Source organism: Parambassis ranga, chromosome 5 (assembly GCF_900634625.1).
Source record: "Parambassis ranga chromosome 5, fParRan2.1, whole genome shotgun sequence".
Lineage (NCBI taxonomy): Eukaryota > Metazoa > Chordata > Actinopteri > Ambassidae > Parambassis > Parambassis ranga.
This window is the reverse complement of record NC_041026.1, coordinates 26,087,335-26,101,453: the sequence shown is the minus strand read 5'-3', so window position 1 is coordinate 26,101,453 and position 14,119 is coordinate 26,087,335. Positions and strand designations below refer to the sequence as shown.

The following is a 14,119-nucleotide window of genomic DNA, read 5'->3' as shown; positions in this document are numbered from 1 at the left end:
CTGTCCTTCTGTGTGGACTGTAGTTGTTGCTATCATTCGGCTGCTTCATTCTAGCTACAGAGTACCTTAGTGTCTCTTCAATACTCCTCAGTCAATGCAGAAATACAAGTGAGGCTTGAGCAGTATGTTAACTTAATAAGCAGCGATGTTTATGGGCTATTTTTTAGCATTAGGATAGCATTTTTGATTCCTTCATTTCAGATTAGCAAGAAACGTTTTTAGGGAAATACAAAGACAGATTTACATGGAACCGAGTCTACAGGCAGATTGGAAAAGATTCAGCACTGCATCTTAAAGTTGTAGCATTATTGCATTCATAATAAAGAATCCCTGTGATCACTCTTGCATAAAAGTGTTCCTTTTTTTCTACAGCAAAGAAAGACACAAGAAACTCACCTCAGTTTCTTTATTTCCTCTACTTCATTACAAAAACATCCTGTCCTGAAATTTTCCACATTTTATTATTAACATTTTTCTTGGGGTCATCAGCTCTGTATCAAATGGGAGACTACAACTGGCATAGTTAATGATGCAAGTGTCAGTGCTACTGCCAGTGGTTTATTATCAGCTGAAAAAAGGCGAGATTTTGGTACAAGGTGAAATGGGCACTGAGGAACAACAAAGAGGAATGTACAAAAAAAAACAAACCCAAAAAAAACCCAAATTTCATCACAGAACCACAAATAAAATCCCAGCTCATTTAGAAAACACTGGCATGTTGGACAATAAGAAAACAAATCTCAGGAAGATGAAGTGCAATGATCAGTAGCTTTACAGTCCTCTGTAGGAGAATCTGTCAGTGAGTGTTTGTCCAGTCTCTCAGAGATGCTGTGATATCTCAATTTCTTCCTTTTGGCAACACAGACAAACTGCATGTTAAAACTGTGGATTGGACTCTTGAACTTCCATGCCATTTGTTTAAAAGTCTGATTTGCTGAATGTCTCCTCGAAAACAAAAGAATGAGCCTTGTCAGTATCTTCTTTTAATTTTCTTGCCTTTTTACTTTTTCTCAATTCTGTGGGAGACAGACATAAGCACATATTAGTCATTACAGACATGAGACAAATGAAGACCTCTCTGGATTTGTCACTGCAAAGTCATGTGGGGCGGGTCATGCATTTTGATATGCACCCTTTCACAAAAACAGAATGTCATTTGATTTGGCAAGAAGACTGGGAAATTCTCATGACAATGTCAAGGATGTGCATAATGCAAAACTTGGATCATGAACACAAAACAGGTCACTTAAAGGTAATGTTACGGCCAGAGCTATTAAAGTTAGAACATGATGGAAGGACTACCAAAAGTGTAAGGCTATGACTATGGTGGGATGAGTGAAGATGCAAAACCAGAGGGGGGAGGGGCAGCAAGTACATGTGAACCCTCTGGAGTCAGAATGAGTGAGCACCACACAACCATGCACACTGCCAGACATCATGGAAAAGCACTGCGAATGCAATCTGTGAGGATGCCCTTACTTCAGCCTGGAAGCAGAACCGACTCATTTGTTACAAATGGGAAGGCTTTATCGAAGGCTCCTATACTTTGCCAACCTACTACTTTGCTCTGCAGCAATCCTGAAAAAGGAGTAAAGAGACAGCGAGGTGTGGATAGAGGGGTTAAAAATGAGACAGCTTCTAGGAGACAGAAACTAGCAGGGAACAAAGGAATAAAGTCCCTACTGAGGAGATCGCATTAGTGAGATCATTGATTGTAATATTCTAGTTGCTTAGAGGGGTTAAACGCACTGTTGTAAGACCAAGAAGTAGAAGTGAACAATTACAATGTGACCTCTTGAGGCAGTGACACAGGCTACAAATTGCTCACTCTAGCACTTGAAGGGCTCTACATAGCGATGGTGAAGAAATTGCCCTCTTAGATCGTCACTTGCAAATCTTGCTGCAAAGCCTTCCTTCTGGTCCAAGTATGTGCAAGTTCTTCTTATGGCAAAGAGCCTGTTATTGAAATTAGCCTCTGGAGGCCCACTAAGGAGCTACAGCTATAGAATAGGCACTTTTTTCCCTCAGGTTTGGTGCTAAGAATGACAAAGAGGCAACCTGGGACCAGAGTCCTTGTTACCTGAAAAGGGCTAGGCTTTCTGGGATTAAGGACTCTCTAGGACAGGCAGCATAAGAACACATACCTCTTCACTGCTTTCTGAGCCAGCATGCGGTTTCCAGCAAGAAAAGTGACACCGCCGATGATAGCCAGGTACTTCAGAGTCTGGAACATGTTCAGGTGGGTCCAGTAGACATACATGAGGCCCAGCATAGCTGAAATGAAACCACCAAAAACATTTTTATTCTCCAAACCTCCCAGTGATGAATCTGTCTTTGAGTTCAGATTGAAGGGCCACTTGTGTGCCCTTTAAGTTTTGGAAAAATACTCTTTTAGCAGTGGAGGAAACAACAATCTTCTTATAAATAAATGTTATTCAATATTTGAATGTCACTATCTTTTGTTTGAAACTCTAACTGGCTCTTTTAATTGTGTCATGTCATTGGCACTCTTCTGCAATGCAATGGTTTAATGACACTTAACTGGAGAGTTAGCACTTTTAATTGTATAATTCCGAGAACAAGACCAACACCTAAAATTCACATGACAATAGTCCTGAAAAATGAATAATAATTCGTACTTTTTACCAAATTTATGGAAACTTTCAGACATTACCCCTCATTCAGTACAGATGCACACTGACACACAAAGCATACACACAAAGCCTGCCTTTATAATAGTGTAAGCAAGTTTAGGGTGTTTGATTTCATGTGGGGAATTGCATGAATAATGCAAGACTAAATTAATCATGAATATGCACAATGTGACCCACAGTCAATATTAGCAATTGATTTAACATCTTGAACAGCAACAGATAAAAAAGATATTGAGAAGTCTGTGAAAAAAATCACATCTGAGATAAACATTTCATTTGAAAGATTGGGACTAACCTGCATGTCCTACATGGAAGAGAATGGTGCTTGGAGACAAGCTGAAGTTGGAGATGTTGGCTCCAAGCTTAAACCACTACAGAGGAGAGAGGGAATAAAACACAATGTGATTGTCATCCCCTGTAAGAGCTGAAAACAAAAGAGCTGAAAAATTGTTTTTCACCTGATGCACAATACACTGATCCACTGCAACAATAACTATTACACAGCACTGAAAATGCCAGGAAAAAAATACACCATAGCTTTTGTAATTTCAAATTACAACAAGTGTTATATTCATGTTGGGCTACAGTCTCATTTACTGTGTATGAAGGCTTCCAAGTGAAGAGCTTTTCTAGGAAAGAAAACACTGGGTAAACAATACTAACAGCTGAATGCTTAAGTACAAAAGGTTTAATAATGGAAATAGAATAGTTTTTAGGCATGTCTATAAAAAGGTTTGTAAATTATCCCATATTGCACAGTAGTGAATAACAAAAATACAATCAGGACAAAACAAGAAAACACAGTGTACAAGTTTAGAAAACTTACAAGAATGAGCAGGAGCAGGAAGGGAGAAAGGACGAGTGCAGTGAAGGTGTTGGAAACCACAGTGGGAGGCTTCTTCTCTGGCTCCCTGAACAGATGCTGCACAGAGAGAAAGTCTTTTGAAGACAGCTCATCTGACAACTCATTAATGCAGAAGGCTGTAAAGAGAACATCAACAATACCTGGATCTCTGGTTTAGGAACATAAAGAGTCTTAGCCTGAATGGTAGCTGGGGCCTCCTCATCCACAAACTTCAGAATGACATCAGCCTGTCAAAAGATAAATGTCAGAGCTCACTATCTGCTTCTCACTAGCTGGTTATGGAATACTTCACATTACAGATTCTGAACAGACACTCACCACATTCCACAAGATGGGATTCTCCAAGGTAGCATCCCCAACAATAAGGTAAAGAGAATAGGTTCCAGAGATAGAGTCAAACTCTGATTTACGCTCGGCTGTGTCCAACTCAAACTTGTACAGATTCTTGCTATCGGGTTCAGCTACAAAGACAACCTCCTGGCCAGTTTTCTGATTGTGCAGCCGGACAAAAGTCTGTGACAAGACAAAAACAGGTCTTAATACTAAACAAGGTAAAGAGCTCACATTTTGCTTATATGTCAAAGTAGCTGGCGATTTTTATTTGTCTTGGTTAACCGGGTATGTTGAATGTAATGCTTGTGTGGCCACAGAAATGATTAGGAAAGCAAACTTTGTCGGCAGTTTTCTGCAGACATGTTCACATCTAACTCTTTATTACATACCTGATGAGGGGTAAGCTCGACTCCAGTATTGACGTCAACCAATTGGAAAGACATGGCAAAGTTTTGGTGGCTGTCCGCTGTGAAGGAGTTCTTAGCTTTGGAAGGATAATCCACCCTAGAAGGGAAAACGTATTTAACATTTTGTTTCCTTCTGGGTCAGCAAAATGCTGCCTCCATGTATCAAACGTATGTCCAAACCTGGTGGTCTTTGTGCCAATGCTCTGGTCCTTATCCACCACAGAGAGGTCCATGTTGGTCACAGCCACCTCCGTGGACACTTTAACTTTAAGCTGCAGATGAACACAGACACACACAAAGTAGTTACAGATACTGGTTAGGGTATACGTAAATAAAACATAATCAGTTTTCTTGTACTAAGAGCAAGGAGAACTAATAGACAACTCTAGTAATTACAAACTGCATCAATGTGGTTGTAATTGTTTTCAATTTGTAAGTGTGTCATCACAAAAATGGGCTTCTGAAGACGCATAATGTGGCAGGAAATACCTGCTAAAAGGTGAGGCTAAGACTGGTGTCTTCTCTTTAGTCCATCTTTTTCCCATTTGTTATACAAAGATTTTTGACACTTTTCACAACAACAGATGAAAGAACAAAGTGTCTGAAAATGTGCTTTAATTGCCATATTGAAAAGTGTATGGCGTAAACTTGTTTTGCACACAGACCATAAAGAAATGCTTGAGTTTTCACAAGCTGAGTAGTCCTATACAACGAAAATTCAGGTGCACAGTTACTCTATAAATATTCTTAAAAGGTGTATATAATAAAATATTAAAGTAAAACTATGTGAAAGCAAAAAAAAAATACAATTTAAAAAAACTATTTTTTACAGTCAATCCAAACAAAACATTAACCAACAACTTGCCTCGACATGATTGGCAACCAGACGGCTGTCCCCGGTTACTGCAACAGTGAACTGATAATATCCACTGGCAGGCTGGGTAGACATGAAGTTCAATTCAAACACGCCACTGAAAAGAAAAGAAAAATATTGCCACACACATATGAATATTTATAATCATAGTCTTTGTCCAGTTGCTAAGATCATTTTCAACTTCTGGGTACCCTGAGAGACAACAATTATACATACTCATTAAGTATGAAAGGTGCTTGGCTGAGAATGAGGCTCTTGGAGGCCATAGAATATGCAGACTCCACCAGCACGTTGGCTGAGGCCAGAGGCTGAGACATGACATCAGTAACAAGGAGCTGTGAATCAGAGAAAAAGTGTCACTGGGAGGTGATTAAAAACCAAGGAAAGCATTGTAGCCAAAAAAAGATCAGCTGCTACCATCGTTCAATATCGCACATATCTTCATTCATCATTGAGTGTCTTATGTTTCTAGCCTGAACTGAGTTTCACTTTCCCCCCCTCGAGGGAACAAAAGTCATACAATCTCTCTGTATACCTGCAGGGTTGGCTGGCTGTGGGAGACTGTGGCAGGACCCTGAGCATTGACAATGACCGGCACATGGAAGCGGTTGCCAGACAGAGCAGCGGCAGCACTGGCCACACTGAATGCCTCTGATAGAGAATCCCATGATTTCTTGCTGAAGATAGAATTAACCAGCTGAATGACCTGGTCCTGTGAAGAAAACATTTTTTGTAGCACATTCTGAGTCAAAAATATACAATTTCAGTAGCATTAACAAGTCAGAGGCATAAAATATACCTCCTTGAGAGGGGGCTCCATGTCCACGTGATCTGACAGGGAATAGGCAGCAGTCACAAACATCGCAGTTGCTTCAAGGCCCTCCTCAAATTGGAGATACATTCCACCAAGATCATCCAAGCGAGCTGTCAAATCCTGAAAGGAACAAAGCAATAATGCTTATAAAGTCCTGTTCATTATTCAGATTTTTTTTGCTAAGACTCAAAAAACAGTGGCACAGCACCACCTGGTGGCATTTATTACACATACCTCAATTTCCTCCAATATTCCTCCAAGTTCTGCTTGTTGGGACAGGCGAGAAGCTGTTTGCAGAGCTAAGGTGATGCTGTCCAAACAGAATATACAATTTCTTGTTAGCATTTTGCCAAAGAAAACTGCAGTTTTTTTTTCATGCAGCGTGTTAACACTTACGCCATGACATTGTCCTCCTTGTTGATGCGAGCTGTCAGGGCACCTACTACTTCCTGGGAAGCAAGAGGAAGCCCCAGAGAGCTGAGCGCACTCACAGCTCGATGAATCTGCGTCATGGTTGAATCTTCACTAACTGCTGCCAGAAGTATATCACGGGTTTCATTGGACACAGGGATCTAGGAGTTGGGCATAACTTGGTATGAACAGTGTGGTAGCTGGGGTTTGCTTTAGAGCTGTGTTATTTTATATATATATATATATGTGGTTACTTTCTTCTAAATTTACTTGGTTTAAGAAACACAGTACTTTTTTTGTCTGCTCCCTTTTGCACTTCCATACTCTAACATGAATAAGTAAGGAGATTAGGGTATGGTAAGAACATTTACCTCACATCCTGAAATGGCTTGACTTGTCTCAGCAGAAAAGAAGAGGGAGTCAACACTGGTGGGGTCAAGCTGGGATTTCAGGAACTGGCATACATCCTGCAAAACAGATTTTAAGCCAAAGAAAAGTAAGAATCAAGTTCAACGTGATACACATTAAAAAAGATGTGCATTACGGTCTAAGGTGTACAACGAAGAAGAGCTTCTTTTTTCACCTTGTGGTCGGGAATTGTAGCTCCAAGCTTGGTCAGACCAACAACAGAATAATATGCGGACTCCAGATCTGTGAACTGTTGGCTAAGGAGGTTTTGAAGTCGGGCCACATCAGCCAGGGAGAGGTAGTGAGCCGGTGTGAGCGCCTGAGCTCCAGAAAGGGCCAGGCTGAGGAGGAAGAACCCGAACAGCCCTGTGGACACAGAGACGAAATCAGATAATCTGTCGGTTGGTAGAAAGGTGCATTTCGTTATCAACAAAGCAACATTTTTTTCCAGAATAAACTATCTCTTTTATAATATGCATTCATTCATTAAACTGACGCTACCGCGTTCATTGCAGGTTTAGCTACGACGCGAACAAGCTAACGTCAGTAGGAAGCAGCACAGCGAGTGCACCCAAACGATACTTTCCACTAATTCAAAAACACACATTTTCATAATAGCACAAACGAAACAAGCATCGCAAAAAATACATTTATATAACGCTAAACTCAATATTCTATGAATGAATGTACTTACTACACCGGTCCATGTCTTGCAGTCTAATGCAGCGTCACCAAAACCAACGATTACTTCCGGTGTCTAAAAGATAGATCTGTCACCAGAAGGATAGTATCCGGGCCTACACTTTCAAAATAAAAGCATCTATGTACATACATACGTATACAAACACATCATTGTCTTTATGTCGGTGCATTTTATGTTGTAATGGTTTAGGGTAAAATTGCAGAAAATTAAGGATATTCATGAGTTTTTCCACAGATGGTAGGTCATTTAATATTTTCTTTTTGAAATGATATGGTAGGTGTATAAGAGTAATGCTTAAGGTAGTCTTATGCGAGATCTCGCAAAGGATATCAATATGAAGTTATTTTTTCTTCATGATCCTTTCAGGGCTCGGTAGTAAACAGCTGAAAGTCAGCACGCTGCGATCATTCTTCCCTGGCAGACATACCAGCTAAAAGGGATAAACCATCCCCGGAGCAATATGGCTGCCGCGATGACGCATCGCTGACATATGTGACAGCAGCCAATAAGGTTAGTACACAACACTGGGCCCTGTAAATGAATGGACGTAGCTTTTATATACGGTCTATGGGACGTAGCCATCGGTACGTCATTCATTTGTAAGCTCCTGTTTTAAAGCCTCGATATCTTTACTTCCTTGTCGCTAAAATGACATTTTGGAGTTAGCAATGACCATATTTAGTCAGAGGACCGTAAACCTGCCAAAGGAGATCCTCTGCTAAAAAAATGATTGCCTCGCGGGAGCGCGCACGTTGACTTAAAGCTACATCACCAAGTTTGTGTAGTTTTGGATAAGGCACACGTATATTAAACTTTATGTCTACTGTGATAGCAGACGAATGACTTTGTAAAGTGCTGACGTCTATGGAACGGAAATCATCAAATAAAGACAGTGTATTTACTTGTTGTTGGTCTTACGTTTAATTAATATCTGGCAACTAATCTCGTCAGAGATTTTTCTACTTCTTAGCTCTGCCAGTCTTGTTGCATTGTTTGACTCGCTTTTTGAGAATAGCCGTCACGGCCGTTCCCGAAACTCGAAGTGTTTGATTATATATATATATATATATATATATATATATATAGTTAAAGACAATTATTTGTTTTCCTTTTTGCCGAAAGAATATAATGTCTCATAGCTCTGTATATTTGGTTTTCTATATTGTCGGACATTCAGGCATGTCGTAATTGTTATCAACAGCAAGACCATAGTATTTCAGGGAGCTCTCAAGATTTTTTCTTTTATATTGCACTGTTTCTTCCTGTAGCTGAAGCCCCACATTAATGGTTTATGCTCCCCTGTCTGGGTTCACCCAGTGTCCCAAGCTATTGTGGTCTGATCGACAGCTGTACCAACTCGAGCTATTAAGACATGGGTGCGCGTTCCTGTGACAGGTATGCATTTCTCGGCAGGCAAACAGAACTCGACAAAACATCTGTTAACGGAGGTACTGCCACTTCCGCATTAGCCTCCTCGTTTGGCAGAAGCATCTATTCTACCGATGACTCCAGCCTGGAGCGCCCTCTGTAGGATGGTAGGACTTCTTGTTTTATGAGAGGTAGAGTTTAAATGCTAGCACACAATAATATTTTTTTATTATTACCTGGCAGTATTTGTTTATGAGTTTAGACAGTTTGTTCACGGACCAAACTAATGAAGGTTTGCAGTAAGCTCGTGTCGCTTCTGTGTGTCCCATAGAAGTGACGTGGGCTAGCGGCTTGTCTGGTGACGTGTCTCTACGGCTCTCTCTTTTCTCACGGAGCGGCTGGATGGAGCCACACTGATTCCACTCTGCACTCAAACTGGTACCAGTAAAGCTGCAGGAGTCGGTCTAAGGACACAATGGGGAGTAAGTGAGACTGTTTTCTTGTATTCACTTTTCAAGGACGATCAAAAATATCTACTGTATGTTTATTCTCTCACAATAAGAGCTACTTAGCGCCCGTGAGGAAGCTAATTGGCTAACCTTGGGCAGGTTATGTGGCAAATTGAGCTAGCCTATTATCGGGGCAAGTTTACATTCAGATAACCGTATGTTTGGCCTGGAATAACGTTTCCGTGATTCAGCTTCAGAGGTTGTGATTTTAAACGCATGGCTTGTGTTCTCGAAATAGGCATCAGCCTTTCTGTTTTTAAGCGACAGCTTATTCTGACTGATCGCATGTTAGCATCAAGCTAGTATTAGCAGAATGAACTTCCAATGTAATATTCTTATTCCAAATTCACTTTGACTCACCCTTATTTGTATAACAGAGTATTGATACGTTCAGAATGCCACATTAGGAAGCTGTGTAGCTGAAAAGAGTTGAGTAGTGTGAGTGTGTGAAATCGCTTGCTGTCAAAGTCAGTTTCAGTGATTGACAGAACTGATCTGAGACAGACATTCATTTGCGCAGCCGTAACTGGCTAAAAGTGCTCACACACAACCAACCCGCGTCAGATGAGTTTCTGCATCCACATATTACTACAAGAAGAATATTTTCGTTGCTGCTTTATAGCCAGTTGTAGGCATGTTTAGCTTTGCTGGCAGCTGGTGGTTAGTGATGACGTAGCATCTAAGCTAGATTGTAAGGACAATAATAATTGAAGTATTATTGATACTGCAGGCAGAAAATAAGTCAAATACACTTGTCACCTCGTTTTCAACATGTTATGTTCCTTGTGCAGTTAAATTTTTGGAGGTCATCAAGCCATTCTGTGCGGTGCTGCCTGAAATTCAGAAACCAGAAAGAAAGGTAAGCTGTGGCCTCTTAGTATACATTCATCTGGTTTTGTGATTGCATTTGTTAGTGGTAATGCATGATATCTCACATGCCTGTTTTTCTTCTAATCCTGCAGATTCAATTTAGAGAAAAAGTACTATGGACAGCTATCACGCTATTCATCTTTCTGGTGTGCTGCCAGGTTGGTATCTATAGATGTCTTTTAATGCCCACCCTTTGTGTTATTGTTGCTAGTGTTTGATATTTATTTTTCTTGTCAATATAGATTCCACTCTTTGGTATTATGTCGTCAGATTCAGCAGATCCTTTCTACTGGATGAGAGTAATTCTGGCTTCCAACAGAGGTGATTGCATTTGTTGTCACACACAAAACGTTTGTTCTTTGCAGCTTGATCAAGAGGAATTTATTAGCTGCCATTGTTATCTGGGCCAACAATGAGCAATCTTATTATCACACCACAAGTCCCGGGCCAACAGTGCATTGTTTGTGGTCCTGCTTCTATTGTTTTATTCAGTGAGTCTGATTGGGACTCTATGTTCTCCAGGTACTCTGATGGAGCTCGGTATCTCACCAATTGTCACCTCGGGCCTCATCATGCAGCTGCTGGCTGGTGCTAAGATTATCGAGGTGGGAGACACTCCTAAAGACAGAGCCCTCTTCAATGGAGCTCAGAAATGTAAGTGTTATTATTACCAACCACATATGCTATTTTTAGCACTAGTCATGCACCTTATGAAGTTTTGATGTTTTTGAAGTTGGCGCACTCACAATTTTCATCAGTAACACCAGTTTTGCAGCAGTTGTCCTTGTAAGGCTACTACTTAGAATATGTATTTTTACAGTGTTTGGAATGATCATCACCATTGGACAGGCCATTGTATATGTCATGACTGGCATGTATGGAGATCCTTCGGAGATGGGTGCTGGGATTTGCTTGCTCATCATCATTCAGGTAAATCTAAAGCACTACTCCTGGTTCTATGCATACCCCTTATCTATCAGTTCTCAATACCTGGAAACTGGCATTTTTATATTTTATACAGAAAGCCCGCTCCTACCATAAGGGTTATTTTTCTTTTATATTCTGTATCTAATGTACCTGCCCTGCCTGTGTTTCCAGCTCTTTGTTGCAGGTCTGATAGTCTTGCTACTAGATGAGCTCCTTCAGAAGGGCTATGGTCTGGGATCTGGTATTTCACTTTTCATTGCAACCAATATCTGTGAGACCATCGTCTGGAAAGCCTTCAGCCCCACCACAGTCAACACCGGGAGAGGTATGGCCACTGAGAAGTAACGCACTTTGAAAGAAGAGATCTGTGTCTTCTGTGATATGCTGACTAACTGTGAGCACTGTGGTTCATCCAGGTACTGAGTTTGAGGGAGCCATCATTGCTCTTTTCCATCTACTTGCCACACGCACAGACAAGGTGCGTGCCCTGAGAGAAGCCTTCTACAGGCAAAACCTGCCAAACCTCATGAACCTCATCGCCACTGTCTTTGTGTTTGCAGTGGTCATATACTTCCAGGTGAGCTAGCAATGCTTAAGTATAATACCTACCTACCTATTTTCATTACACTAAGTGGAATTCATGTTGCACGTTTTACATTAAACAATTGTTACTTCTCTCTCCAGGGCTTTAGAGTTGACTTGCCCATCAAGTCTGCACGCTACCGTGGACAATACAACACCTACCCCATCAAGCTGTTCTACACCTCCAACATCCCCATCATCCTGCAGTCTGCCCTTGTCTCCAATCTCTACGTAATTTCTCAGATGCTCTCAACACGGTTCAGTGGCAACTTCCTGGTCAACCTTCTGGGAACTTGGTCTGTAAGTAGATTATATATGACTTCTGTAATACATCACATTGCAGTCAAGGCCTTATGAAGCAGAAGACATAATGTTATTTATTCTACTCAACTCTCCTAACTCGGTTTTTGTTTATTGACTTTTTTTTTTTTTAGGATGCGTCAAGTGGAGGACCTGCACGTGCTTACCCAGTGGGCGGTCTGTGCTACTACCTTTCTCCTCCAGAGTCATTTGGTTCAGTTCTAGATGACCCGGTTCATGCTGTTATCTACATTGTCTTCATGCTTGGCTCCTGCGCCTTCTTCTCCAAGACCTGGATTGAGGTCTCAGGATCCTCTGCTAAAGATGTAAGTGTGTCTGTTTGTATATCCCCTGTATAACCCACTTTTCTCACTCCCATAATAAAAAATGCACTGATGTTTTTTTTTGTTTGTCTCAGGTGGCGAAGCAACTAAAGGAGCAGCAGATGGTAATGAGAGGACACAGAGAGACCTCCATGGTGCATGAGCTTAACAGGTATAAATCAAACTTGGGAATGCAGTCTCAGTGTACAGACATGTATGTACCACATAGTGTGCTGTTTTCCTCACTAATTGTGGTGTTATATGTGTAGGTACATCCCCACAGCTGCTGCATTCGGTGGGCTCTGTATAGGAGGGCTGTCGGTCATGGCTGACTTCTTGGGTGCCATCGGCTCAGGTACAGGAATCCTCTTGGCTGTGACCATCATCTATCAGTACTTTGAGATCTTCGTGAAGGAGCAGAGTGAAGTTGGCAGCATGGGAGCACTACTGTTCTAGAAAATATCCTCTTGTCACACACCAGACACACAGAATTCACCCCCTATCATTTGCTCTTTTTTTTTTTGCATTTTTTTGAAATTTGCACAATCATTGTATATTGCTGCTGGGATAGGTAATTCCTACTCTACCAACTTTGTTCTCCACCATACTGCTCTTGCGTGTCAATGCTGAGAAAACTGTTTTGGTTACTCCCAGGGTTGAGCATAGTATTGTGTCTCTGTTTTTTTTTGTTCCAGTAGCAATTACCCATCTCCCTGTAAGCTGCCTAATTCCCCACTGGCTGTCTTTTTCAGCTGAAGAATGCCTAAAAATGGGACACTAAGACAGCATGTTGATGCTTATTTCAAGCTGTAAGCACTGTGCCTGGACATTTCGGGGGAGTTTAAAGAAAGCCATGTTTATCACCTAGTGGTCATGCTTGAGGTTTCTAGGGACCTATAATAGGGTGTGTAAAGTAAAATGTTTGTACTCTGGATGAGGTTTCTGGTCATCTCAAACTGGTACCTTCATGTCATTTTAAATCATAGATGATGTTTATATTCACGCTGGTCTTAATGTAGGGCACAGTGTTTGTCCTCCATCTCTTGGTCCTCAAAGGAAAGTGTTTGTCTGTGTTGTCATGCTCTTTTATTTTCAGACTGAATCGCCGCACAAAACTGCCGAGATAGTCGGGATGAGGGTGGGTTTGATAGGGATGAAAAAGGGGTTTCATTTTTGTTTTTACTTTATGTAACAGACATAATTGTGTTATTAAAAACAGGATTTGTTTTCCAACACACTTAGAAAATGTGTTTTCATTTATGTGGCCTTGTTCTCTGTCATTACCATATCTGTGTATTAAGTGTGGTACTGGTTGTGAATTATATGAGAGTGGACAATAGGGATAATTCCATAGCAAACAGATGCTCACGCAAAATTGGTGCAACTGGTATTGACTCTTCAAAAATCTGGCAACAGCTATTGACATACTATAGGTTTCTCTGACACTACCCTTAAGTAAATGTCTCTAGTGATGTTCACAGTAGAAATTATAGTTTTTACTGTGCCTATATTAATCTCTTAGCTTCCACTAGAGGCCAGCATTTTAAGATCATGTGTACACCTCACGTCAGCTTTAAGGTCATACAACAACATTCTCTAGGGAGATCGTCCAGTGTAATTATCAAATATTGTTTTGTAATATGTGTTTAAGATTTAAAGACAGTTATGAACAACTTATCATCCAACTGATAGTTAACAAGTCTGAGTCTTTGCTGCTTCAAGACTGAAGTTTGTGAAGCACATTACACCGCACATGTTCTCCCGTGGTTTA

The 14,119-nt window shown here is 40.9% G+C and overlaps 2 protein-coding genes across 3 annotated transcripts; one reads left to right on the top strand and one right to left on the bottom strand.

Moving 5' to 3' along the window:
• Nucleotides 1-392: 392 nt before the first annotated feature.
• Nucleotides 393-7,620, bottom strand: rpn2 (ribophorin II). 2 transcript variants are annotated; one of them, XM_028405233.1, is made up of 18 exons: nucleotides 7,461-7,620; nucleotides 6,942-7,132; nucleotides 6,730-6,825; nucleotides 6,344-6,519; nucleotides 6,182-6,257; nucleotides 5,933-6,067; nucleotides 5,669-5,845; nucleotides 5,350-5,468; nucleotides 5,125-5,230; nucleotides 4,440-4,531; nucleotides 4,242-4,356; nucleotides 3,838-4,032; nucleotides 3,660-3,746; nucleotides 3,481-3,576; nucleotides 2,950-3,025; nucleotides 2,145-2,274; nucleotides 1,480-1,578; nucleotides 393-1,016 (listed from the first exon to the last, which is right to left on the bottom strand). In XM_028405233.1, exons 1-17 carry the CDS (start codon nucleotides 7,471-7,473, stop codon nucleotides 1,527-1,529), a joined length of 1,932 nt encoding a protein of 643 aa, XP_028261034.1. In that variant the 5' UTR covers nucleotides 7,474-7,620; the 3' UTR covers nucleotides 393-1,016; nucleotides 1,480-1,526. The 2 variants fall into 2 exon arrangements, with proteins under 2 accessions (XP_028261034.1, XP_028261035.1); XM_028405234.1 differs by lacking the exon at nucleotides 1,480-1,578.
• A 1,548-nt stretch (nucleotides 7,621-9,168) lies between these two features.
• LOC114435525 (protein transport protein Sec61 subunit alpha-like 1) lies at nucleotides 9,169-13,589 on the top strand. The gene is made up of 12 exons (XM_028405235.1): nucleotides 9,169-9,319; nucleotides 10,138-10,205; nucleotides 10,309-10,374; nucleotides 10,459-10,537; nucleotides 10,739-10,870; nucleotides 11,037-11,146; nucleotides 11,315-11,468; nucleotides 11,560-11,720; nucleotides 11,828-12,025; nucleotides 12,160-12,351; nucleotides 12,444-12,520; nucleotides 12,618-13,589. Exons 1-12 carry the CDS (start codon nucleotides 9,313-9,315, stop codon nucleotides 12,802-12,804), a joined length of 1,431 nt encoding a protein of 476 aa, XP_028261036.1. The 5' UTR covers nucleotides 9,169-9,312; the 3' UTR covers nucleotides 12,805-13,589.
• Nucleotides 13,590-14,119: the final 530 nt, after the last annotated feature.